The sequence below is a fragment of the Thalassophryne amazonica genome, chromosome 14 (genome assembly GCF_902500255.1).
Source record: "Thalassophryne amazonica chromosome 14, fThaAma1.1, whole genome shotgun sequence".
Taxonomy (NCBI): domain Eukaryota; kingdom Metazoa; phylum Chordata; class Actinopteri; order Batrachoidiformes; family Batrachoididae; genus Thalassophryne; species Thalassophryne amazonica.
This window is the reverse complement of record NC_047116.1, coordinates 90,596,778-90,621,873: the sequence shown is the minus strand read 5'-3', so window position 1 is coordinate 90,621,873 and position 25,096 is coordinate 90,596,778. Positions and strand designations below refer to the sequence as shown.

General features: G+C 40.0%; 1 protein-coding gene across 1 annotated transcript in view; it reads right to left on the bottom strand.

Moving 5' to 3' along the window:
• Window positions 1-25,096, bottom strand: part of gdap2 (ganglioside induced differentiation associated protein 2) — a 74,126-nt gene that overhangs the window by 19,354 nt on the left and 29,676 nt on the right. Inside the window, 7 exon segments of the mRNA XM_034186154.1 lie at window positions 3,969-4,108; window positions 5,666-5,742; window positions 9,055-9,067; window positions 9,069-9,131; window position 12,722; window positions 13,275-13,425; window positions 24,588-24,747. Coding sequence (XP_034042045.1) covers window positions 3,969-4,108; window positions 5,666-5,742; window positions 9,055-9,067; window positions 9,069-9,131; window position 12,722; window positions 13,275-13,425; window positions 24,588-24,747 — 605 coding nt within the window.

Here is a 25,096-nt window from a genome sequence, read left to right as displayed (position 1 = left end):
CTCATAGTACAACAATACACACACACACACACACGCACGCACGCACGCACGCACGCACGCACACACACGCACCAGCCGTTATGCTGTGTTAAAAACAGGCAGCAGTGATGTGCTGCAGTGGATGCAGTTTTCCCAAAGTATAGATGAAGTTTCATTTAACAAGCCAATACTAGTGTGTTTTAGATGCCATGTAATTTACTCGTTAATAAAAAAGCAAAGACACAAAGACTAGAGATGACTATTCACTAAGACATGGAGGAAAACTACACAAAGGCCAACAATGTCACAAAGCCTTTCAAAGAAAACGATGTTTATTTTTAAAATGTGGACAGTTAGGAAGGGACGTCTAAAATAAACTTCAAATAAACTTTTTGTTTTCCGTTTGATTTAAGACTTTCAATTTAATACTTACTTGTCATGATGCTGACAATCAAATGAACGTCACATCCTTAAAAAACAAACTACAGTAAAGCATGAGGAAAGTCCAGAAGAGCATCTGAAGGTATGATTTTATTAGTGGAACAAGAACAACATGTGGCCCAAAAGATTTTGTAACATTTGACATTTTGAACAGGTCTAATGCACACCACCACCACCACCACCACCACACACACACACACACACACACACACACACACACACACACACACACACACACACACACACCCACACACACACACACACACACACACACACACACACACACACACAACACACACACCACACACACACACACACACACACACAACACACACACACACCCCAGCTGTTATGCTGTGTTAAAAACAGGCAGCAGTGATGTGCTGTGATGGACGCAGTTTTCCCAAAGTATAGATGAAGTTTCAGTTAACAAGCCAATACTAGTGTGTTTTAGATGCCACCTAATTTACTTGTTAAAAAAATAAGCAAAGAAAGACACAAACACGAGAGACGATTGTCCACTAAGACATGGAGGAAAACTACACAAAGGCCAACAATGTCACAAAGCCTTTCAAAGAAAACAATGTTTATTTTTAAAATGTGGACAGTTGGGGAGGGACGTCTTAAATAAACTTCAATCGAGATGGTAAAACTCATTTGAAGAGATGACAAATGTAAATAACCTTGATATTTCCATGTAATTCACACTTTGCACCAAAGGTTATGAGTCAGGAAACTGCAATATGACGCTGGTGGGTTTTACAAACCACAGACAGGGTTTACGTGCCAACACTGTCATTCATATACCATGACGATTCTATGAATGAAGCATTTTTGCCTTTTTGTTTTCCGTTTGATTTAATACTTACTTGTCATGATGCTGACAATCAAATAAACGTCACATCCTTCTTAAAAAACAAACTACAGTAAAGTATGAGGAAAGTCCAGAAGAGCATCTGAAGGTATGATTGCAAATACACTCTGAAACCTGAGCAATAAAAAAAAAGAAGGTGTGAAGAAACCAAGAAAACGAATCATTTGACCAATGACAAACAGAGGAACATCGGCGTTTTCAGGGCTACGTTGACTGGAGTTTCCCACCAACAGTTATACCCTGTACAATACATTTCCTGTGAACCAACGCCTTTAGTTTTAAAGTGCAGTAAAGCAGGCTTACACTGCATAAAATCTAAATCTGTAAGTCTATAAGCTAACCCACTGAAGGCACGTTCTTCAACTTTAAAATAACCAGTCAACATGTAATTTTTCTATAATCATGAAGAGAAATGCTCATAAGCGATTGCTAGAAAATGCTTGTTGAGCCAGCCACAGCTAGTTCACCTCAAGGATGCATTTTTTTTTTTTAAACTGCAGCGTTTGATTAGGCCTGAGTCACATCCAACACATTAGCCAGAGGACATGCTCCAACTTTGGGAATCTAGTTCCAAATATGGCCGCCAGATTTCCAAAACTCACAGTGAAACAAAGGCATTTCACAGCCTGTTTTACTTTTCCAAAAGTCAAAACACTATAATGTTGGCTGTGCTGTACTGCGGCATGAAAAATGGATGAGAACCTACACGGGTCTGCAGAACACTGGATAGTGAGAGGAGGCCCGAGGCAAGGGCCAAACAGCGCCTTTACCCAAGTTTCACACTCACCATGTTCTGCACACAGACTTACGAGCTCAGCTTCATTACCACCCTCCAAATTTGCCAATTAGGAGAAAATGCGACATGGCTAGACTTGATGTTCTACTACCACAAACTATTGTTATGAAAACCAAAACAACAAGGAGCTCAAAAAGACTCTGAAGCCTGTTTCCCTTTGTGAAAAAGATCTCAGTGTGCTGTATCTGCTCTAAAAATAAAACAATGCTTTCTGTTTCATACATAGTTCAGGTTATTGAAGATCAGAGATGTGCAGACTACTGAAGGGAGACAGCCAAATGACCGCAAACCCAGGAATCGCACCATAGAACATTAAGCCGGTGCCCGTGGGTGGGTGAGGTTAAGGCGTAACAGCTTTCGTGTTTCTTTGCATTCCTCATGCGTGGAACTGAGTGATCAGGCCGCAGAAAGACAATGAAAAATAAACCAATGACAAAAACAATACGAACCAAGTCAAAGCAGCATGTCTAAAGCCATATTTGAACAGGACTAGTTTCGTGTGGGGAGGTGGAGCAACATAACTTTTACCGGAGGCACTGTGTGTAAGACTTATGGTCGAGTTGCACACTGATGCACTATTATGTACAGTAGTGTTCAGAATAATAGTAGTGCTATGTGACTAAAAAGATTAATTCAGGTTTTGAGTATATTTCTTATTGTTACATGGGAAACAAGGTATCAGTAGATTCAGTAGATTCTCACAAATCCAACAAGACCAAGCATTCATGATATGCACACTCTTAAGGCTATGAAATTGGGTTATTAGTAAAAAAAAAAAAAAGTAGAAAAGGGGGTGTTCACAATAATAATAGTGTGGCATTCAGTCAGGAAGTTCATTAATTTTGTGGAACAAACAGGTGTGAATCAGGTGTCCCCTATGTAAGGATGAAGCCAGCACCTGTTGAACATGCTTTTCTCTTTGAAAGCCTGAGGAAATGGGACGTTCAAGACACTGTTCAGAAGAACAGCGTAGTTTGATTAAAAAGTTGATTGGAGAGGGGAAAACTTATACACAGGTGTTTCTGTGTAGGCTCTCAGTTGTCCAGGTGGTTTCCATAGTAGAGAAGCTTGAATCTTCGACTGGACTGGGTTGCTTGACGTGAGGACGTTTTGCTTCAAATCGCAGAAGCTTTTCTCAGCTAAAATTCTGCTCTGGTAGTCTGACTTCTGTCTTGACTCTTGTAGAGAAGAATAAACAGAAGCCAACAAAAGCTGGAGTTTTTAACCTAACCAGACGCCTCCTACTGAGAGGCCGACTGCTACAGGCTAGTGACTAAACAATAGCTGTAATTAGCACCTATTGTGCTCTAGTTAGCACCCTCCTAATGACAGGGCAGCTGTCCCTCCTAATGATGGGACGGAAGTCTCTCCTGATGGCTCCCTTGATGACTCTCCTGATGACGTGAATGACTCATTACCATGAACAAAACATGAGACGCGTTTGAGGACAAGGAAGTTTAATCTTAGCCAGAGAGAAGAAATGGTTTGAGAGAGGTGTCAAGGAAGCATTCTTTGTAAAACAGTTGAAACCAGCCTTAACCGGGAGGGGGTCTCAGACATGCTTTGTCCCCTGTTTAAAATGGGGTACTCAGGTCAAAGCAGTTTCAGTCTTTCACTAACCCTAACCCAGACATGTTCCTCCCCCAAACCGTAAGTCAAGAGCCATCACTCATCAGTCACTGAAATCTGTCAATGCAGTCAATGCATATAAAAATCTTGGCTCTAAAATTAGGAATCAACATGTGAAAAGTGGAAAGCCATGTCAGATATTTTGTAATATTTACTTTCTGATGCATCAACACAAACCTAACAGAAATAACTAAACATTACACCAAATATTGCCTCAGTTTAAACAAAGATGTAAAATGTCAGACTGACTTGATGTCGACGATGTGGTAGAGGCTCTTGAGGAACTCTGAGTCCAGGTGGTTGTGCTCACCGGTCAGTGTGTGGAAGTAAACCATCACATACTCCTTCACTGTGATGTGGTCCATCACATGGATGAAGTACAACAAGGCCTGGACACCACACACAAACACAAACCAAAGGACTTAATGAGACTGTTTTGTGGAACGTGCTGGAAGTCTGGATGGATGGAGGGTCAGGTGCACTCCCGGAGTCCGGGGTGGCCGTCCGAAAACATGCAGAGGTTTGGTTTTTCCGAGATGGCTCAAAGAATGTCGGTATTTGGGCACATGGATGTGTTGATGTTGGATGTAGGCTTGGGTGTTGTGGACGTTTTGGCACCGGGATTGGGTCTCTGTGGCGGTTCTTGGGATGCAGCCTATATGTAGTTTACATCTCTAAAGTTAGAAAGGTCTTGTCTCAGAGTGATGCTGAAAAGCTAATTCATGCATTTATTTCCTCTAGGCTAGACTATTGTAATTAATTATTATCAGGTTGTCCTAAAAGTTCCCTGAAAAGCCTTCTGTTAATTAAAAATGCTGCAGCTAGAGTACTGACAGGGACTAGAAGGAGAGAGCATATTTCACCCATATTGGCCTCTCTTCATTGGCTCCCTGTTAATTCTAGAATAGAATTTAAAATTCTTCTTCTTACTTATAAGGTTTGAATAATCAGGTCCATCTTATCTTAGGGACCTCATAGTAGCATATCACCCCAACAGAGCGCTTCGCTCTCAGACTGCAGGCTTACTTGTAGTTCCTAGGGTTTTAAGAGTAGAATGGGAGGCAGAGCCTTCAGCTTTCAGGCTCCTCTCCTCTGAACCAGCTCCCAATTCGGATTAGGGAGACAGACACCCTCTCTACTTTTAAGATTAAGCTTAAAACTTTCCTTTTTGCTAAGCTTATAGTTAGGGCTGGATCAGGTGACCCTGAACCATCCCTTAGTTATGCTGCTATAGACTTAGACTGCTGGGGGTTTCCCATGATGCACTGAGTGTTTCTTTCTCTTTTTGCTCTGTATGTACCACTCTGCATTTAATCATTAGTGATTGATCTCTGCTCTCTTCCACAGCATGTCTTTTTCCTGATTCTCTCCCCAGCCCCAACCAGTCCCAGCAGAAGACTGCCCCTCCCTGAGCCTGGTTCTGCTGGAGGTTTCTTCCTGTTAAAAGGGAGTTTTTCCTTCCCACTGTCACCAAGTGCTTGCTCATAGGGGGTCGTTTTGACCGTTGGGGTTTTTCTGTAATTATTGTATGGCTTTTGCCTTACAATATAAAGCGCCTTGGGGCAACTGTTTGTTGTGATTTGGCGCTATATAAATAAAATTGATTTGATTTGACTATTTACAGTGTTCTTGGTAAAGCTGTTTTCACGCTGCCAAGTTCTGGGGACGATGACCTGAAAACATTTGAGTAATCTTGCTAACAAATAAACCACCAACCTAACCTCCTTAGCAGGAGGCATGAAATACTTTACATGTAAACTACTTTATAGTTAATGGATTTAGTCTGACCCAAGATGAGTTTCATTATAATTTGGACCTGATTAAGACAAAAGTAAATTCAACTTTTTTTTTAATAATGCATTGTAGGTTTTAGTGAAAGTATGGACCCTATTAGGTCATGAAACTGAAACAGCTGTATATGTCATTGCAACCTTACAGGTGATTACCTTTTCAAGGTCGATGAGGGTCACTGGAATATTTCGTCCAACTACAACCATCACTGTCCTGCCGTACACATCCACACCTAAACGACACAGAAACCGTATGACATGTCACAAGACCAGAAACAATTTTCTCCTCGACCCTCAAACACAAAGAGCTGGTAAAGATAAATAGAGAGATGATAATTCTCACAGGCAGGAGAAATCTGGAGTTCAGAAGTCACGCTGTATGTCTGGTAGAATTTCCCATTTTCTGACTGATAATGTTCTTTATTACATCCACCAAGGATGTAATAAAATCATCAGCGTTTATTTATTTATCTGTCTGTTAGCAGAATTACGTCAAAACTACTGCATGGCCTTTGACGACATTTTCACCACAGACAGATATGAGGTCATCGAAGACTCCACTGAATTTTAGAGGTGATCCGGATACGGATTCTGGATCAGGATTCCAATTTGTACGCTTCATTTTGTCAGATTTTGAGGATTATGTCAAAACTACTCAATGGATTTTCAACAAATTTTCACCACACATTGGTATCAGGCCTTGGAAGACTCCATTAAAATATTTGGAGGTGATCTAGATCCGGATCCAGTTTCTGGATCAGGATTCCAATTCGTACGCTTCACTTTGTCGGATTTTGAGGATTAAGTCAAAACTACTTAACGGATTTTCGCCAAATTTTCACCACACATTGGTGTTAGGCCTTGGAAGAATCCATTAAATTCTGAAGGTGATCTGGATCCGGATCTGGTTTCTGTGTCAGGATTTAACTTTGCAAAGTTTTAAGGATTACGCCAAAACTACTTCACGGATACGACATCACGATGTAAAACCAAGATCAGGAAGATACTATTTTGTTTCAGCTTGTGAATTAAATACAAGACTGCAACATCTTGATTAGTCTAGATCAGGATGCAAATATTGCAGTGTGTGGAATCCAGATCTAGGTAACGTCCAGGTCACCATGTGAATCACATATCTGTTATTCTGAGTCTTCGTCAACCCTTGCAGAAGTCACAATCTCCGATTTGCTCTTTCTACTCTACAGCATCACATGTTTTTCAGAGCTGCTTTATATTAAAACCAAACCTTTATACTTCAGTCTCTTGTGTCTAAACCTGAAGGACGTTTGTTTCCTGAATCCAATAAAATCCTCACTTTCCTCCAGGACAGACATGACAACCATCCAAGCCTTCTGCTTATAAAAAACAGCAGTAAGCTGGAGGTTTTATATTTCACACCCAGCAGAGTAAATGTTACATTACAGTTTTCTGAACAGCTGCGACACAGTCAGCTCGGTGACTGCAGAGGCATTTTGGAAGCTGAACCTAATGAATAAAGGAGAGGTTTGTGCACACTCTGAGATTTTATAAAATGGTGTAAATCCAATCATTGGCCTTCCCACCCTCAGATCCAGTGGCTCTCAGTCCAAAGTTTGAGAAAAAGGCAAGAAAAGGCAATTCTTCAGACGGATTGGATCTCAGTCAGCAGTTGGATGTCAAACTGCAGGACCCACCTACTGTACACAACACTGCCTCCTGTTGACACCAAGCTTGAACTACACTTCGCAGCAGCTCTTGGATAAAACATGACCTCTGTGAGGAGTTTATGTTTTCACTACTGGTTGTTTGTCTGCACAATGTCTTAAATACATGACATGAACTGAATTATATATACATTTTTTTTTTAATAGGTTGATATTGAGCTGATTAAATTCTGAGGTGGATCCTTATTACTGGGCAGAACTCACCTTCAACCACTGATCAAAGGCAAGTAACTTCAAGTAAGTTACTTTAGCTAGCTGTGGAAGTACTGTAACTATGACAACATAATTTAATTAAGTAACTGATTGATGCAGATAACTTAGTATAGTACCATTTCCCTGGGCGCTATGCATGAAATTCTGGGCTGTTTGCAGAAGCTCGGCCAAATATTATGTTTGTCAGACTGCCAATTTCAATAAAATGTCTGATTTCCTCAAAAATAAAGAATAAATCACCTGTCTCTATCTGTTTTTTCCCCATAATTTTGCCATGTCTTAAATGTGTTCCTTGTCAGGCGATGTCTGGTGCAGCAAAAAATAAAAAATAAAAGTGACGTGACGTGTACGGTCAGTTTTAAATGGTGAGTAATGGTCAGTTACTTCACTGAAACATTTTGCATAACATTTATATTAAAGCAGAAAACTACTGGAAGCTTCAAAAAATTCGTACCTGTTTAAATTCAGGCAACTCTAGTTAAATAATCAGTTTGTTGCCGTCCGTAATTCTTGCTCATTAAGGTAAAATATAATGCAATGCTAAAACACCCTCGGCCATATGAGCATTCTTTTCTTTGTAATTTGCAGTTGGTCAATTGCTTTCCCAGTACAAGTGTGTGTGTATATATTTATTGTTATTTACCTCAACGATTAAGATCCTATTGTTTTTACTTAGAATTTCCACACATCAATAAAACCCCTCTATTAATCAAAAAATCATAAACAATATTTTCCTTTATGAGCTTTTGAGTGGATGTTAGGTTTGAGTTAGCAGAAGTTAACTCCAGAGGTGTTATCAGGTTCCAAAACAGCATTTTCAGTTTTAGAAGTGTTGACCTGTGACGTCACCACTAAAGTAGCCTGTTATGTCACCACGCTAACGTCCACAAAATGTCTTGTAAATCACTTCAGAAGTGTTATAAGGTTCCAAAAACAGCGTGTTCAGGTTTAGAAATGTTTATTACTCACTAGCTTTACAGAATATATCGAGAAACATGTTCTATAAACATATAAATGAAGTGGTTTTTAAAGAGACCTGCCAATGACATCATGGTGCCACTCTACTCTGGTTACCCCGCTACTCAAAATAAATAAATAAATAATAGAAACAGAATGTGACATTTTACCCTCTTAAAACCTCTTAAATTAGGTCAAAGTTAGCCATCTTGAACCTGTACAAGGTCTGAATTGAAGACTCTGGCAATAATAGGACTGGATTTAAGCTGAGCATAGACAGACGGACGGACGGATGCAAAGTTTTGCAATACCAGATGGCCATATTTCATAGATGATGACTGGGGCACAGTTTTAAGCAGTAACAAGGTGATAATCTGTGAACCGTGACTGACGCACAGAAATGACGCATGCGCAGTGAAGGCAGGGGGGACCGCTCGGTCGGCGACAACGGCACCAGTGAACCTCGACGCCTACATCGTGTAGAACAGCTTCTCTCCAGCTGTAATTTACATAAAATATAAAAAGGTTAAGCTCTTACCCTAAAACATGACTTCACCCTAATCTTCATTGAATACCTCATCTTAGCCCCAAAATGTAATGATTACTCTGTGGGTGCAGATTTGTATCTGTAATAGATGCTTAATTACATGGCACATCTAAATGATCACATACCAGTTTGATATAAGGGCTTTCAGGGCTGCGATGTCTGACAGATCCTCTGCTCTCGCTCGAAACAGCCAACGATTGTACTGTAACAGAGAAACATCCTCAACATTATTTAATGGACACAAAGAATTCCAAATGCAAGATGTGTATGATGTGCATTTTGGCATAAACATGAATTAACACACAGTGCATTCGGAACGTATTCACGGCGCTTCACTTTTTCCACATTTTATGTAACAGCCTTCCAAAATGGAATTTCAAATTTATTTAAAAAAAAAACAACAAAAAAAAAAAACTAAGAAATCACATGTACATAAATATTCACACTCTTTGCTCAATACTTTGTTGATGCACTTTTGGCAGCAGTTATAGCCTCAAGTCTTCTTGAATATGATGTCACAAGCTTGGTGCACCTATCTTTGGGCAGTTTGGTCCATTCCTCTTTGCAGCACCACTCAAGCTCCATCGGGTTGGATGGGCAGCATCTGTGCATAGACATTTTCAGATCTCTCCAGAGATGTTCAATCAGATTCAGGTCTGGACTCTGGCTGGGCCACTCAAGGACATTCACAGAGTTGTCCTGAAGTCACTCCTTTGATATCTTGGCTGTGTGCTTGGGGTCATTGTCCTGCTGAAAGATGAACCATCACCCCAGTCTAAGGTCAAGAGCGCTCTGGAGCAGGTTTTCAGCCAGGATGTCTCTGTACATTGCTGCATTCATCATTCCCTCAATCCTGACTAGTTTCCCAGTTGCTGATGCTTAAAAACATCCCCACAGCATGATGCTGCCACCACCATGCTTCACTGTGGGGATGGTGCCTGGTTTCCTCCAAACATGACGCCTGGCATTCATGCCAAAGAGTTCAGTCTTTGTCTCATCAGACCAGAGAATGTTGTTTCTCATGGTCTGAGAGTCCTTCAGGTGCCTTTTTTCAAACTCCAGGTGGGCTGCCATGTGCCTTTTACTAAGGAGTGGCTTCCATCTGGACGCTCTACCATACAGGCCTGATTGGTGGATTGCTGCAGAGATGGTTGTCCTTCTGGAAGGTTCTCTTCTCACCACAGAGGAATGCTGGAGCTCTGACAGAGTGACCATCGGGTTCTTGGTCACCTCCCTGACTAAGGCCCTTCTCCCCTCATTGCTCAGTTTAGACAGGCAGCCAACTCTAGGAAGAATCCTTGGGGATCTGAACTTCTATTTATGGAAGATGGTGGCCACTGTGCTCATTGGGATCTTTAAAGCAGCAGAAATGTTTCTGTCCCCTTCCCCAGATTTGTGCCTTGAGACAATCCTGTCTCTGAGGTCTACAGACAATTCCTTTGACTTCATGCTTGGTTTGTGTTCTGACATGCACTGTCAACTGTGGGACCTTATATGTAGACAGGTGTGTGTTTCCAAATCATGTCCAATCAACTGAATTTACCCCAGGTGGACTCCAATTAAGCTGCAGAAACATCTCAAGGATGATCAATGGGAAGCGGATTCATCTGAGCTCAATTTCGAGCTTCATGGTAAAGAATGTGAATATTTATATACATGTGATTTAAATTTTTAATAAATTTGCAGCATTCTCAAAGCACAAAAAAACTTTTTCCACATCGTCATTATGGGGTATTCTGTGTAGAAGTTTGAGGAAAAAAATTATCCATTCTGGAATAAGGCTATGACAACAAAAAAGTGAATACTTTATAAATGCACTGGATATCCTGCCTCTTAACCTTCAGTGCAGCTAAATAGTTCCAACATTTAAAAGGGAGTGATAGAAAATGATTACCTGGTAAAATTGAGGTAATTAAAGATGAAGTGATAATATATCTGGTTATTTATTACCAACTACAGATAAAAGAAAAAAATGTGTTTTACATATATATTTAAACATCTCAACCCAATCTGATGGCTTAATCTCAGCAGGGAAGTTATTCTACAAATGGGGCACAGAACATGCTCAGTTCTTTCCCATGTTTTAACCAGAGAGAAAGCTGCGACTTCAGAACACACAGAGGGTCAATATGAACGCTTGTTTTCCTTGTTTTAGTTGAAACACGATCATCCACAAGGTTTCTCATGTAGGCTTAACACAGTCTGACTTTAGCCTACACCTTTTTGGTAATGAATCAGTATGTTATTTTGTGTGAACTTGATAGCGTTAGTTGGAGTCATAGTGATGGTGATGTACTCATTGTTTACGTAGGAGTTTTCCATTGTATGAAACTGATCTATTTTTGATACGCTTTTGTTGTTGCTTTGCTATAAATTTCTATAGCATCACTAAGGTGCCTTCAAACAAGGGTCAAGTTGGACCCTGCATGCAGCACTTTGCATGACAGCACCTCGACACTGCTGTGCGCGTGTGTGTGTGTGTGAGAAAGAGGTGTATGTGATGCATCATTTTGAAGAACTGTATGTGTCTGTCCTAGATGGATAAATGCTGTCCATTTACCACATACAGTAGTGTTCAGAATAATAGTAGTGCTATGTGACTAAAAAGATTAATCCAGGTTTGAGTATATTTCTTATTGTTACATGGGAAACAAGGTACCAGTAGATTCAGCAGATTCTCACAAATCCAACAAGACCAAGTATTCATGATATGCACACTCTTAAGGCTATGAAATTGGGCTATTAGTAAAAAAAGTAGAAAATGGGGTGTTCACAATAATAATAGTGTGGCATTCAGTCAGTGAGTTCATCAATTGTGTGGAACAAACAGGTGTGAATCAAGTGTCCCCTATTTAAGGATGAAACCAGCACCTGTTGAACATGCTTTTCTCTTTGAAAGCCTGAGGAAAATGGGACGTTCAAGACCTTGTTCAGAAGAACAGTGTAGTTTGATTAAAAGGTTGATTGGAGAGGGGAAAACTTACATGCAGGTGCAAAAAAATTATAGGCTGTTCATCTACAATGATCTCCAATGCTTTAAAATGGACAAAAAAAACCAGAGATGCGTGGAAGAAAATGGAAAACAACCATCAAAATGGATAGAAGAATAACCAGAATGGCAAAGGCTCACCCACTGATCAGCTCCAGGATGATCAAAGACAGTCTGGAGTTACCTGTAAGTGCTGTGACAGTTAGAAGACGCCTGTGTGAAGCTAATTTATTGCAAGAATCGCCGCAAAGTCCATCCGTTAAATAAAAGACATGTGCAGAAGAGGTTACAATTTGCCAAAGAACACATCAACTGGCCTAAAGAGAAATGGAGGAATATTTTGTGGACTGATGAGAGTAAAATTGTTCTTTTTGGGTCCAAGGGCCGCAGACGACCCCCAAACTCTGAATTCAAGCCACAGTTCACAGTGAAGACAGTGAAGCATGGTGGTGCATTCATCATGATATGGGCATGTTTCTCCTACTATGACGTTGGGCCTATATATCGCATACCAGGTATCATGGATCAGTCAATAACGTCAATAGCAGATGCTACTATTATTGTGAACACCCCCTTTTCTACTTTTTTTTTTTTTTTACTAATAACCCCAATTTCATAGCCTTAAGAGTGTGCATATGATGAATGCTTGGTCTTGTTGGATTTGTGAGAATCTACTGAATCTACTGGTACCTTGTTTCCCATGTAACAATAAGAAATATACTCAAAACCTGGATTAATCTTCTTAGTCACATAGCACTACTATTATTCTGAACACTACTATTATTCTGAACACTACTGTATACACTAAAACTACCCTAAAATATAATCGGCTCATTTACTACTAGATTAAAATGTGCACTTTGCCTTGTCATGGTTACCAACTCATTGCATTTGCACCCACTCAGGCAAACAGGCACAAAGACAGTGTCCTGCATAATTTATACAGAGTAGTGGAACATAAAAATAATTGTTTGCTTGATCTCTTTATTGAGACCCTCCTCAAAACTGAATGCTTTCCATTTCAGGCCAGATTCAACCATTTTACTGACACATAAATCTATTTTTCAGCTTTTACAAAATTCAATTATCATCCTGACATAAGCTGCAGATATAGAGATATGTCTTTGAGAAGTTACGAAAGGGACGGGAGGGGAGCAAATCACAAAGCACCAGGACTGATGTGAATGTTTCTATAAGTTTGTTGCTATTTAAATCAATGGCCAGAATCACAAGTGCTGTGTTTGCTGACATTTTATAACAGTACTGGACACAACATGGCTGCGCTCAATTGAAAATACCATCAGATTTATCCTGGAAGCTTTTGTCAGCTTTTGTAGCATTTGGCTGGGGTCTTACTTCCGCTGGTGTTGTTTCTGTATTGCTGCCTCTGACATCTGGCCCTGCAGGATCAGTTTGCGCTGTTTGTCCACATCATCCTCCATCCGAGCGAAGGCGTGACTCCCAATCTGGCCCAGATCTGACTCCAGGCTCTCCTCCTCAGATTCATCTACACAAACACACAAAATGTAATCAGTTTTCTTGATTATTTCATACACAAACAAAGGAGACAAGAACTATATATGGTTTATGATGTAAAACTGGGAAGTAGTACTGAGGATTAGATATTTTCCTGAATGCTTAATTTTCTATCTGTGTCGTTACTGCATTTAGTACACTTATATATCATTGCTTTGTTGTATAATTGTATTAATCCTAAATCACCTGCACGTTATAACACTGAAAGTCAAAATACACAAGTTGTGCTCTGGTCCATTCAGTTTGTGCTTGTTTCTGCAGCCATGCAAGTTCACAGTTACGAGTCCATACATATTTGTGTACATTCATCCAGATGCACATATGTACGTGACCGGCATCATGTTTATGTGAGTCCATTTTTACTCCACTTAACTTGGACTGCACAAGATCTGTTTGATCCACATCCCAACCATTTTGTAACATACATCAGCCTGAACATCAATACCATAAGTGTTATGTTACATTCACCATCCTCTTGACCAATAAATTAGAAACAGCACAAACAAAAGCTACATCACTCAAAATAAAAGTTGATGATTTAAAAACATACTTAAAAAAAAGAAAAAAGAAATTAGGTCAAGAAAGAAATGGCCAAATGCAATATTTTCAGCAAAGTAACTGCTGAGAGGTAGTTTAACATGGTTTCAACAAGAACAAGAAAACAGACAACCATTGAACAGTATGGTGAGTTGGATCAGAGGGTGGGGGAGGACTTTGGACAAACCTGGTAAGACCAAACAGATAGTGCGGGTGAACTAGGAATGTCTGGAGGAGCCCACTGTCCAACAGATCTTGAACTCCCACCTCCGGTGGAGCTTTTCTAGCATCCCTGTGGAGGTTGGGGGCATTGAACCAGAATGGGCAATGTTCAAAGCTTCCTTTGCTGAAGCTCCAGCGGGGAGCTGTGGCCTGAAAGTCTTGGGTGCCTCAAGGGGCAGCAACTCTCGAACACTGTGGTGGACACCAGTGGTCAGGGAAGCCGTCTGACTGAAGGAGTCCTTCTGGGATATGTTATCTCTGAGGACTCCGGAGGCAGTTGCAAGGTACCGACAGGCCCGAAGGGCAGCAGCCTTTGTTGTGGGGGAGACAAAGCAGCGAGTGTGGGAGAAGTTCGGAGCAACCATGGAGAAGTAGTTTCGGTCAGCACGAAGGTGCTTCTGGCGGACCGTGAGGCACATCAGGAGAGGAAAACGGGGAACCATCCAAGCTGTTCACAGTAAGGATGGGACTCTGTTGACCTCAAATGAGGATGTAATCTGCCGCTCGAAGGAACACTTTGAGGAACTCCTGCATCAGACCAGATGGAGAATTATCATTAATTTCCCTGGTGGAAGTCACTGAGGTAGTCAAACAACTCCGCAGTGGCAAGGCCCTGGGGGTTGATGAGATCCATCCAGAAATGCTGAAGGCTCTGTGTGGAGGAAATGACTTGGATAAGACGTTTCGTCAATATTACATTTAGGTCTGGGACAGTGGTTGTGGTCCTTATATTTAAAAAAAGGGACCAGAGAGTGTTTGCCAATTACAGGGGCATCACACTACTCAGCCTCCCTGGTAAAGTCTACTTCAGGGTGCTGGAAAGGAGGGTTCGGCCGATAGTCGATCCGCTGATTGAAGAGGAACAATGTGGATCCATCCTGGGTGTGGAACAACCGACCAACTCTTGACTCTCACAAGGATCCTGGATGGTGCCTGGGAGTATGGCCATCTAGTCTGCATGTGTTTTGTGGACTTGGAGAAGGCGTATGATGGGGTACCCCTTGAGATACTGTGGGAGTATAGAGTGAGGGGGTCTTTTTTCAGGGCCATCCAATCTCTGTACTCACAAAGCGAGAGCTGTGTTCAGGTGCTGGGCAGTAAGCCGGACTTGTTTCCGGTGGCGGTTGGCCTCCACCAGGGCTGCACCTTGTCACAAATTCTGTTTGTGATATTCATGGACAGGATATCAAGGCGTAGTCGGGAGAGGAGGGTTTCCAGTTTGGTGGGCTTAGGGTGTCATCGCTGCGTTCTGCAGATGATGTGGTCCTGTTGGCCTCAGCCTGTGACCTCCAACACACACTGTAATGGTTCACAGCCGAGTGTAAAGCAGCTAGGATGAGGATCAGCACCTCTAAATCTGAGGCCATGGTTCTCAGTGGGAAACTGATGGATTGCCTAGGGAATGCAGTCTTGCCCCAAGTGAAGGGGTTCAAGTACCTTGGCGTCTTGTTCACGAGTGAGGGGACAATGGAGCGTGAGATTGGCCGGAGGATTGCCGCAGCAGGGGCGGTATTGCATTCGCTCGACCGTAGTGTTGTGACGGAAAGAGAACTGAGCCAAAAGGCGAAGCTCTCGATCTACTGGTCAATCTTCATTCCTACTCTCACTTATGGTCATGAGGACTGGGTCATGACCAAAAGAACTAGATCGCGGGTACAAGTGGTTGAAATGGTTTTCCTCAGGAGGGTGGCTAGTGTCTCCCTTAGATAGGGTGAGATGCTCAGTCATCAATGGAGAGCTTGGAGTAGAGCCGCTCCTCCGACACGTTGGAAGGAGCCAGCTGAAGTGGTTCGGGTATCTGGTAAAAATGCCCCCTTGGTACCTCCCTAGAGGGCATGTCCATCTGGCATGTTTCAGGCATGTCCATCTGGGAGGAGACCCCGGGGAAGACCCAGGACTATGTGGAGAGATTATATCTCCACACTGGCCTGGGAACACCTCAGGATCCCACAGTCAGAGGTGGTCAATGTGGTCTGGGAAAGGGAAGTCTGCTGGAGCTGTTGTCCCCGCGACCCAATCCCAGATAAGCCGTTAAAGATGAGTGATGAGTGAGAGAGTTTGTAACGCCGTTTGTTTTAACAGTGTTATTCCCATCAATGACAGATAAATTTTCATACTATGTGACGTACAAATCTGAATGCCAGAATGTTACATGACATACAACCAAATGTCCTCAGATCACTTAATGTTACAAACTGGATTTGACCTAGCTGCTTTGCACGCAGTCTAACTGATAAAAACAAGCGCTTCATATCTGTCGGGGACAAACCAGGGTGCCTGATGGAAATTCCATTATTGCTTATCATGCTGACACAAACAAGTTAGTCTTAGTTTTGATATGACACATGCTGCTTTAGCAAACAACATGATCACGTTACCCACTTACCAAGCCGATGCACCAGTATTGCAGCCAATCACATAGTCCCACTGATACACAATGGCAAGGCAAGACCGCCCACCACAGGAATAAGAACAGCTCAGCCCTAAGACAGGGGCTCTTCTCTTGCGACGGTGCATGTGTCGTTCGCTCCCAGAAGACCCCAGCGCTGTCTTAGTGACTGTTCTCAGTGTAGGCATCTCTTAATACAACATCTGTTTTTTGAAGTCCGTTTCCTGTCAGTTATTTTCGTTCACCACATAAAACTACCGGGTGTGGTTCAGGCAGACAGAAAAATCCCAACAGACAGCAAATTTCATTTCATTTCATTTCATTTATTTATTTCATTCATTTAAAAGAAAAAAAAAAACAAAACAAAACAGAAAAGCAGAAATAAAGCATCTCCATTACCAGAATGAAAAGGAGCAGAGAGAAGAACAAGTCTTATATTTTCTGCCCCTTTTTACAATACAATCTTTCAATATCCAGCGTCATTTTTCAACATTATTTAACAGATTGTATTTCTTTAACTTGTCACATACCACTGACTTATTTCATAATTATGAGCATTATTAAATAGATTACATCTCTGACAGGTTACATTTTTAAACTTAAAACATTTTATACATTATTAACAAATTACATTTTTTTTTTTTTTTTTTTTTTACTTCCTTACAGCCCACTAACTTATTTTATAGTTTCATACTTAATACATCTAGTTTAATACGTTTTTTTTTAAATAATTTAAGCGACCTTAATTCTTTAATTTCTTTGTTAAGATTGTTCCATAATTTTACACCATTTACTGCAATACTCCGTTCTTTTACTTTGGTTCTGTATCTTGGTTTTCTAAAGACTTCTATTCCTTTCAGTTTATAACTACTTACTCTTTTCTCAAACATATTTTGAATGTTTGTTGGTAAAGCATTTTTATTAGCTTGGTACATTGTTTGTAATATTTTCAAATCGACCAAATCACGAAATTTAAGTATCCTGTACTTAATGAACAATGGATTAGATGGATCTCTAATCAAACTCTAAAACTTTATATATGAGACTCTGTTTATTTATTGCACTTCTTTTCTATCTAGATCTGCTTTTCATTTGTATTTTGTATCTCTATTTTCAAAACATTTAAACAAATAGATGCAGAAAAAGGGACTCTAGCCTAAAAGAAGACCCCACCCACGGGGAAAGCAAAATGGTTGTTCCTCTCACTTCGGGCAGGAGGCTGCGGAGCATCACCTGCCGACCCACCAGACGGAGAAACCTTCTTCCCAGAGACTGTGAACCTGCTGAGTTCTGGTGAAGCACTAGAGTAGCTCTATTGCTTCCTGCACATAACATTAACTACACTACCTCAGATGAGTAAACACCTAGTAATACCTTGTTTGCCCAACACTTTGGCCTTTTGCACACCACTACTTTGCACAATAACTGGAGTTCTACAACGTATACTTGCGCAACATCTGAATAACTAATTTGCACAACCGTATGTTTTTTGCACAATAATTCTGCCATGCTGCTCAGACCAGCATGGCAGAATTATTGTGCAATGTGCAAACTGTTTTTTTTTTTTTTTTGCTTCGTTTTTTTTTGCTTGGTTGCCTTTTCTTTTATTTTATTCTTGCTCTTATTTATTTATATTTGCTAGTCTAGTTTTAGTTTATTTAACCCCCAGGACCTTTTAAAACCTAATTTTGTATCACGTCATGTAGAAGCATATATGGTATGACAATAAAGAATCCTTGGATAATTAATGCAACACACTGTGAATATCAACCAAAACATGTCCTAAGCAATCCATAACGCATGGCAGAACATCCTTTTCAGTTTTGTTGTTGTACAATTGACTGTTCTCATTCCAAAATAGTCAAGTCATTCTCAAATGTCAAGGTACAAATACCATTCAAGTCATCAAAAACCAGTGCCCTGTCTTTCCACAACAGAAATTACAGTCTAGAGTCACCAAAGATATCTGCATGGACATTCAAACTTCACAATTTTGAATCATTCCAGTGAAGACCATTGATCAGATGTCATATGAGTCAGCTATTCAAATGGTTGACTCATTAAATGCCAACATTACTGGCTGACTACCAGAAAAACCCATCCACCCTGTTTCACAGGCCAAAAGGGTTAAAAGTTCAAGGAACTTTTTAAAAAAAAAAAAAGCTAATGTTCTTTTTAATACAAATTCAACACAGAAACACCTTCCTAGCTATTTTTTGTACATCCCATACAAGTCTACAATATGTCTAAAAACTGTTGTGTGCTCCATATACGCAACTTGACGAGCAGGTTGCATTACACTCTTTGGAAAATTATATGACGGCGATGGTTGACTTTGAGTCTGAGTTGATGTGTTGTGAGCTGGAACCAGAGAGCCAGTCTATAAACTGTCTTGTCATGATTGGAAAAACACCTTCCAGATTATTCACAATGCTGCAGCAAGTCTATAGGAAGAAACAATGTGACATACAATACACATACAGTAGTGTTCAGAATAATAGTAGTGCTATGTGACTAAAAAGATTAATCCAGTAGATTCTCACAAATCCAACAAGACCAAGCATTCATGATATGCACACTCTTAAGGCTATGAAATTGGGCTATTAGTAAAAAAAAAAAAAAAAAAGTAGAAAAGGGGGTGTTCACAATAATAGTAGTGTGGCATTCAGTCAGTGAGTTTGTCAATTTTGTGGAACAAACAGGTGTGAATCAGGTGTCACCTATTTAAGGATGAAGCCAGCACCTGTTGAACATGCTTTTCTCTTTGAAAGCCTGAGGAAAATGGGACGTTCAAGACATCGTTCAGAACAGCGTAGTTTGATTAAAAAGTTGATTGTAGAGGGGAAAACTTATACGCAGGTGCAAAAAATTATAGGCTGTTCATCTACAATGATGTCCAATGCTTTAAAATTGACAAAAAAAAAACAAAAAAAAAAAAAACAGACGCGTGGAAGAAAACGGAAAACCACCATTAAAATGGATAGAAGAATAACCAGAATGGCAAAGGCTCACCCATTGATCACCTCCAGGATGATCAAAGACAGTCTGGAGTTACCTGTAAGTGCTGTGACAGTTACAAGATGCGTGTGTGAAGCTAATTTATTTGCAAGAATCCCCCGCAAAGTCCCTCTGTTAAATAAAAGACGAGCAGAAGAGGTTACAATTTGCCAAAGAACACATCAACTGGCCTAAAGAGAAATGGAGGAATATTTTGTGAACTGATGAGAGTAAAACTGTTCTTTTTGGGTCCAAGGGCCGCAGACAGTTTGTGAGACGACCCCCAAACTCTGAATTCAAGCCACAGTTCACAGTGAAGACACTGAAGCATGGTGGTGCAAGCATCATGATATGGGCATGTTTCTCCTACTATGGTGTTGTTATATATTGCATACCAGGTATCATGGATCAGTTTGGATATGTCAAAATACTTGAAGAGGTCATGTTGCCTTATGCTGAAGAGGACATGCCCTTGAAATGGGTGTTTCAACAAGACAATGACCCCAAGCACACTAGTAAACCAGCAAAATCTTGGTTCCAAACCAACAAAATTAATGCCTCGCAGATGTGAAGAAATCATGAAAAACTGTGGTTATACAACTAAATACTAGTTTAGTGATTCACAGGATTGCTAAAAAAGCAGTTTGAACATAACAGTTTTGAGTTTGTAGCGTCAACAGCAGATGCTACTATTATTGTGAACACCCCCTTTTCTACTTTTTTTTTTTTTACTAATAGCCCAATTTCATAGCCTTAAGAGTGTACATATCATGAATGCTTGGTCTTGTTGGATTTGTGAGAATCTACTGAATCTACTGGTACCTTGATTCCCATGTAACAATAAGAAATATACTCAAAACCTGGATTAATCTTTTTAGTCACATAGCACTACTATTATTCTGAACACTACTGTACAAGAATAAATGGCACAAGAGCTTCAAAAAGGAATGGGAGTAATTAAAAAAAAATCCACTGTCGGAAAGACCTTCAGCAAGGAGAATAGCAAATAAATAAGGCACTGTCTGGAGCATTAATCACTGAAAATTTGAAATGCCACAAATATGGGCAAAAATGATCCTCAACCTGTTGTCAGAGGATCAGAAAGAGTGAAGAGTCTGTCTCTAAAGACATCATCAAGTGCCTTGAAGATGTTCCAGATCGAGAGTAACTGCAATAACAGTAATTTGTTGTTTTTTCTGCTGCCTGATTCTGTTTTTTCTCTCTGTCTGAGGTGAGGCTCCATCCAGATGTGGGAGTAGGCGTCGTCTACTTCAGGACTCCCGTCCTGTGCACCAGCATGGACTCCCAAAAATTTCCTGTATATTTGTATTGTCAACCGTGTCTGTAGCATAGCCCAAGCAGAGGGTCACCCCTTTGAGTCTGGTCTGCTTGAGGTTTCTTCCTCAAATCATCAGAGGGAGTTTTTTTCCTTACCACTGTCACCTGTGTGTTTGCTCTTGGCGATGTTAAGGTTAGACCTTACTTGTGTGAAGTGCCTTGAGGCAGCTTGGTTGTGATTTGGCGCTATATAAATGAAATTAATTTAATAAATTGAATTGTGACAAATCATGAATATTCAAATGGAATCAAACTTGCACCAAATCAACATGCAGATCTGCTGTGGAAAAGGGAGAATGAGCTTACTAAAGCCATCTTACTGTTTGTTCACAGCCACTTGAAGACACCACTAAAAAAAGGACTTTAAATACAGTCAGGAACATAAGTATTTGCACAGTGACATAATTTTACCTCTGTACACCCTCCTGATATCGTAAAATAAAACAGGTTATGACTGAAATGCAGACTTTCAGCTTCAACTCAAAGGGTTTAATAAATATATGAACCATTTAGGATTTTTTTTATACAAGTGTGGTGTGTGTTCTCAAGCTTCAGGCTGAAATTATACAGAAGGAAAAAAAGCTTCTGTTTGGTGAGTGATCACTGAACTGAAAAGGAATAAAATATACAATTCTGTGTGTACTTTGACAAATGTTACAGCCTTGGAAACATCTCAATTGTTCTTGGATTGAATACCACTGACAACAGAAAATGTGTGGTTCTAAATTTATATATCAACCACTTGAAAAAATATTGTCCCTACAGTTTTGCTAGTTGACAAGTTTTTCACAACAGTAGTTTACTAGTCATTATTTATTTTACAGTATTTGATTTATTTAGGTAAAACGTTATGGAAGAAAGACAGAGAGGAATTCAGTACCACTGCGCACAACTGACAAGTCACTGAGCTTCACTGTGAAGCTCTTCTTCTTTGAAGTTAGAAGTGCTTTTAAATGGCTGTGAATATATTTTAGTGTTTAAATTATATATTTGATACATTTTCAAATCACATTAACTGACTTTAATTTGTCTAAACAGACAATCTGTTTTTTGTAATAATTTAAGCATGTTGGATACTACAACCCCTGGCAATAATTATGGAATCACCGGCCTCGGAGGATATTCATTCAGTTGTTTAATTTTGTAGAAAAAAAAAGCAGATCACAGACATGACACAAAACTAAAGTCATTTCAAATGGCAGGAAAAAAAATTGTGGCAGTCAGTAACGGTTACTTTTTTAGACCAAGCAGAGGGGAAAAAATATGGAATCACTCAATTCTGAGGAAAAAATTATGGAATCACCCTGTAAATTTTCATCCCCAAAACTAACACCTGCATCAAATCAGATCTGCTCGTTAGTCTGCATCTAAAAATGAGTGATCACACCTTGGAGAGCTGTTGCACCAAGTGGACTGACATGAATCATGGCTCCAACACGAGAGATATCAATTGAAACAAAGGAGAGGATTATCAAACTCTTAAAAGAGGGTAAATCATCACGCAATGTTACAAAAGATGTTGGTTGTTCACAGTCAGCTGTGTCTAAACTCTGGACCAAATGCAAACGTGGGAAGGTTGTTAAAGGCAAACATACTGGAAGACCAAGGAAGACATCAAAGCGTCAAGACAGAAAACTTAAAACAATATGTCTCAAAAATCAAAAATGCACAACAAAACAAATGAGGAATGAATGGGAGGAAACTGGAGTCAACGTCTGTGACCGAACTGTAAGAAACCGCCTAAAGGAAATGGGATTTACATACAGAAAAGCTAAACAAAAGCCATCATTAACACCTAAACAGAAAAAAACAAGGTTACAATGGGCTAAGGAAAAGCAATCGTGGACTGTGGATGACTGGAGGAAAGTCATATTCAGTGATGAATCTCGAATCTGCATTGGGCAAGGTGATGATGCTGGAACTTTTGTTTGGTGCCGTTCCACTGAGATTTATAAAGATGACTGCCTGAAGAGAACATGTAAATTTCCACAGTCATTGATGATATGGGGCTGCATGTCAGGTAAAGGCACTGGGGAAGATGGCTGTCATTACATCATCAATAAATGCACAAGTTTACGTTGATATTTTGGACACTTTTCTTATCCCATCAATTGAAAGGATGTTTGGGGATGATGAAATCATTTTTCAAGATGATAATGCATCTTGCCATAGAGCGAAAACTGTGAAAACATTCCTTGCAAAAAGACACATAGGGTCAATGTCATGGCCTGCAAATAGTCCGGATCCTAATCCAGTTGAAAATCTTTGGTGGAAGTTGAAGAAAATGGTCTATGACAAGGCTCCAACCTGCAAAGCTGATCTGGCAACAGCAATCAGAGAAAGTTGGAGCCAGATTGATGAAGAGTACTGTTTGTCACTCATTAAGTCCATGCCTCAGAGACTGCAAGCTGTTATAAAAGCCAGAGGTGGTGCAACAAAATACTAGTGATGTGTTGGAGCGTTCTTTTGTTTTTCATGATTCCATAATTTTTTCCTCAGAATTGAGTGATTCCATATTTTTTTCCTCTGCTTGGTCTAAAAAAGTAACAGTTACTGACTGCCACAATTTTTTTCCCTGATTTCTTATAGTGTTTCTTAAAGCCAGAAAGTTGCCATTTGAAATGACTTTAGTTTTGTGTCATGTCTGTGATCTACTTTTTTCTACAAAATTAAACAACTGAATGAACATCCTCAGAGGCTGGTGATTCCATAATTTTTGCAAGGGGTTGTAAATGTAGTCTTCTTCAAAGAGCTTTTAAAATGCTTTCAATTGGATGTGAATCAGATATTGGCTGTTTACCAGTTTTAAATATTGAATATATTGGCTGGTTATCAGTTTTACATGGTTATAAATCTGTAGTAAACCAGATGAACCTGGATTTAATCCAATTTAATTTGAGATAGACTGTAAAGCAACATAAAACAGTCTTTTTAAGAGGTGCAGACATGATTTAACCGTTTTAAATAAATGATATATCAGATTTTCCAGAGTATCGCATCTCTTGAAGAGCTATAATCTATATATAGGTCGCACTGGCTTATCAATCACACCTTTTTTCTGTATTATCAGCTCATTAATTTTGGAATTTTGTGCATTGTTGTAGTGTACTTCTTATTACTGGCATTTATAGTTGCTCCTGGTGTGTAGCGAGTGCCTTGTATGGCAGCACCCTGACATCGGTGTGAATGTGAGGCATTATTGTAAAGCGCTTTGAGCGTCTGATGCAGATGGAAAAACACTATATAAATGCAGTCAAGTCCATTTACTGTCAAACAGCCCTCATCTTCTGTAAAGTACAGTGCTTACAAATATAAGAATATCTTGACCCTTTAGCCGTTAGCTGTATGTCAGCGCCCTCTGGTGCAGTAGCTGTCATTTTGCCCAGAAGTAACTGACTGGTGCCTACAGCGCCAAGTCTTTATAATAGTCAATACCTAAAGTTATTCAGCTCTGAATATGTGTAAATGCAAATCTAGAATAATTATGACAGACTACATGGTAATTCCAGGGGAGGAATCAACAGCTTGTGTAAGTCTCCATGTTCATTCATCTACAGTGAATTAGAAACAAGCTTTAATGTTGGCCTATAATGTTGGTTTAATCCATTTAATCATGGCTTTGTTTAGTTTTCATTTCTGGATGTGGGTACCTTCCAGGCTGCCTGGTTTCTCTGTGATACGGATCTGCCTCTCAGGAACGACGGGTTCACCCTCAGAGTTGCCGACGTCACCAGGGATGAGAGGCAGGCAGGCTCGCTCTTCTTCCACAGAGCGAGGGTAGTACAAAGGTAGTAACTTCTTGTAGACTGCCTGGAAGAACACACAAATATAAATTATATACAGAGTAAACGTGCCATTTACACAAAGTTTACATTATGCAAAGTAACCCAACGGGTAAAGACTTTCTGAAACACACTGAAAATACCAACTACTCCCACTGTGAAGACTAGCTCTTTGGGTAACTATCTAACTAGATTAGCCACTGTTAACACCTGTGATGTTTTTACAGTGTTCAAAGTTGAGTTGATAAATAAGATGTACTTTAAAATGGTCAAAGCGAATACATTTGGATAGAATATGTTGAATCATTAGTCTTTCCTTATGAGCAATCATTGGGAAAATACTGAATATATTCTAAGGCCCTTATAAATTATACATA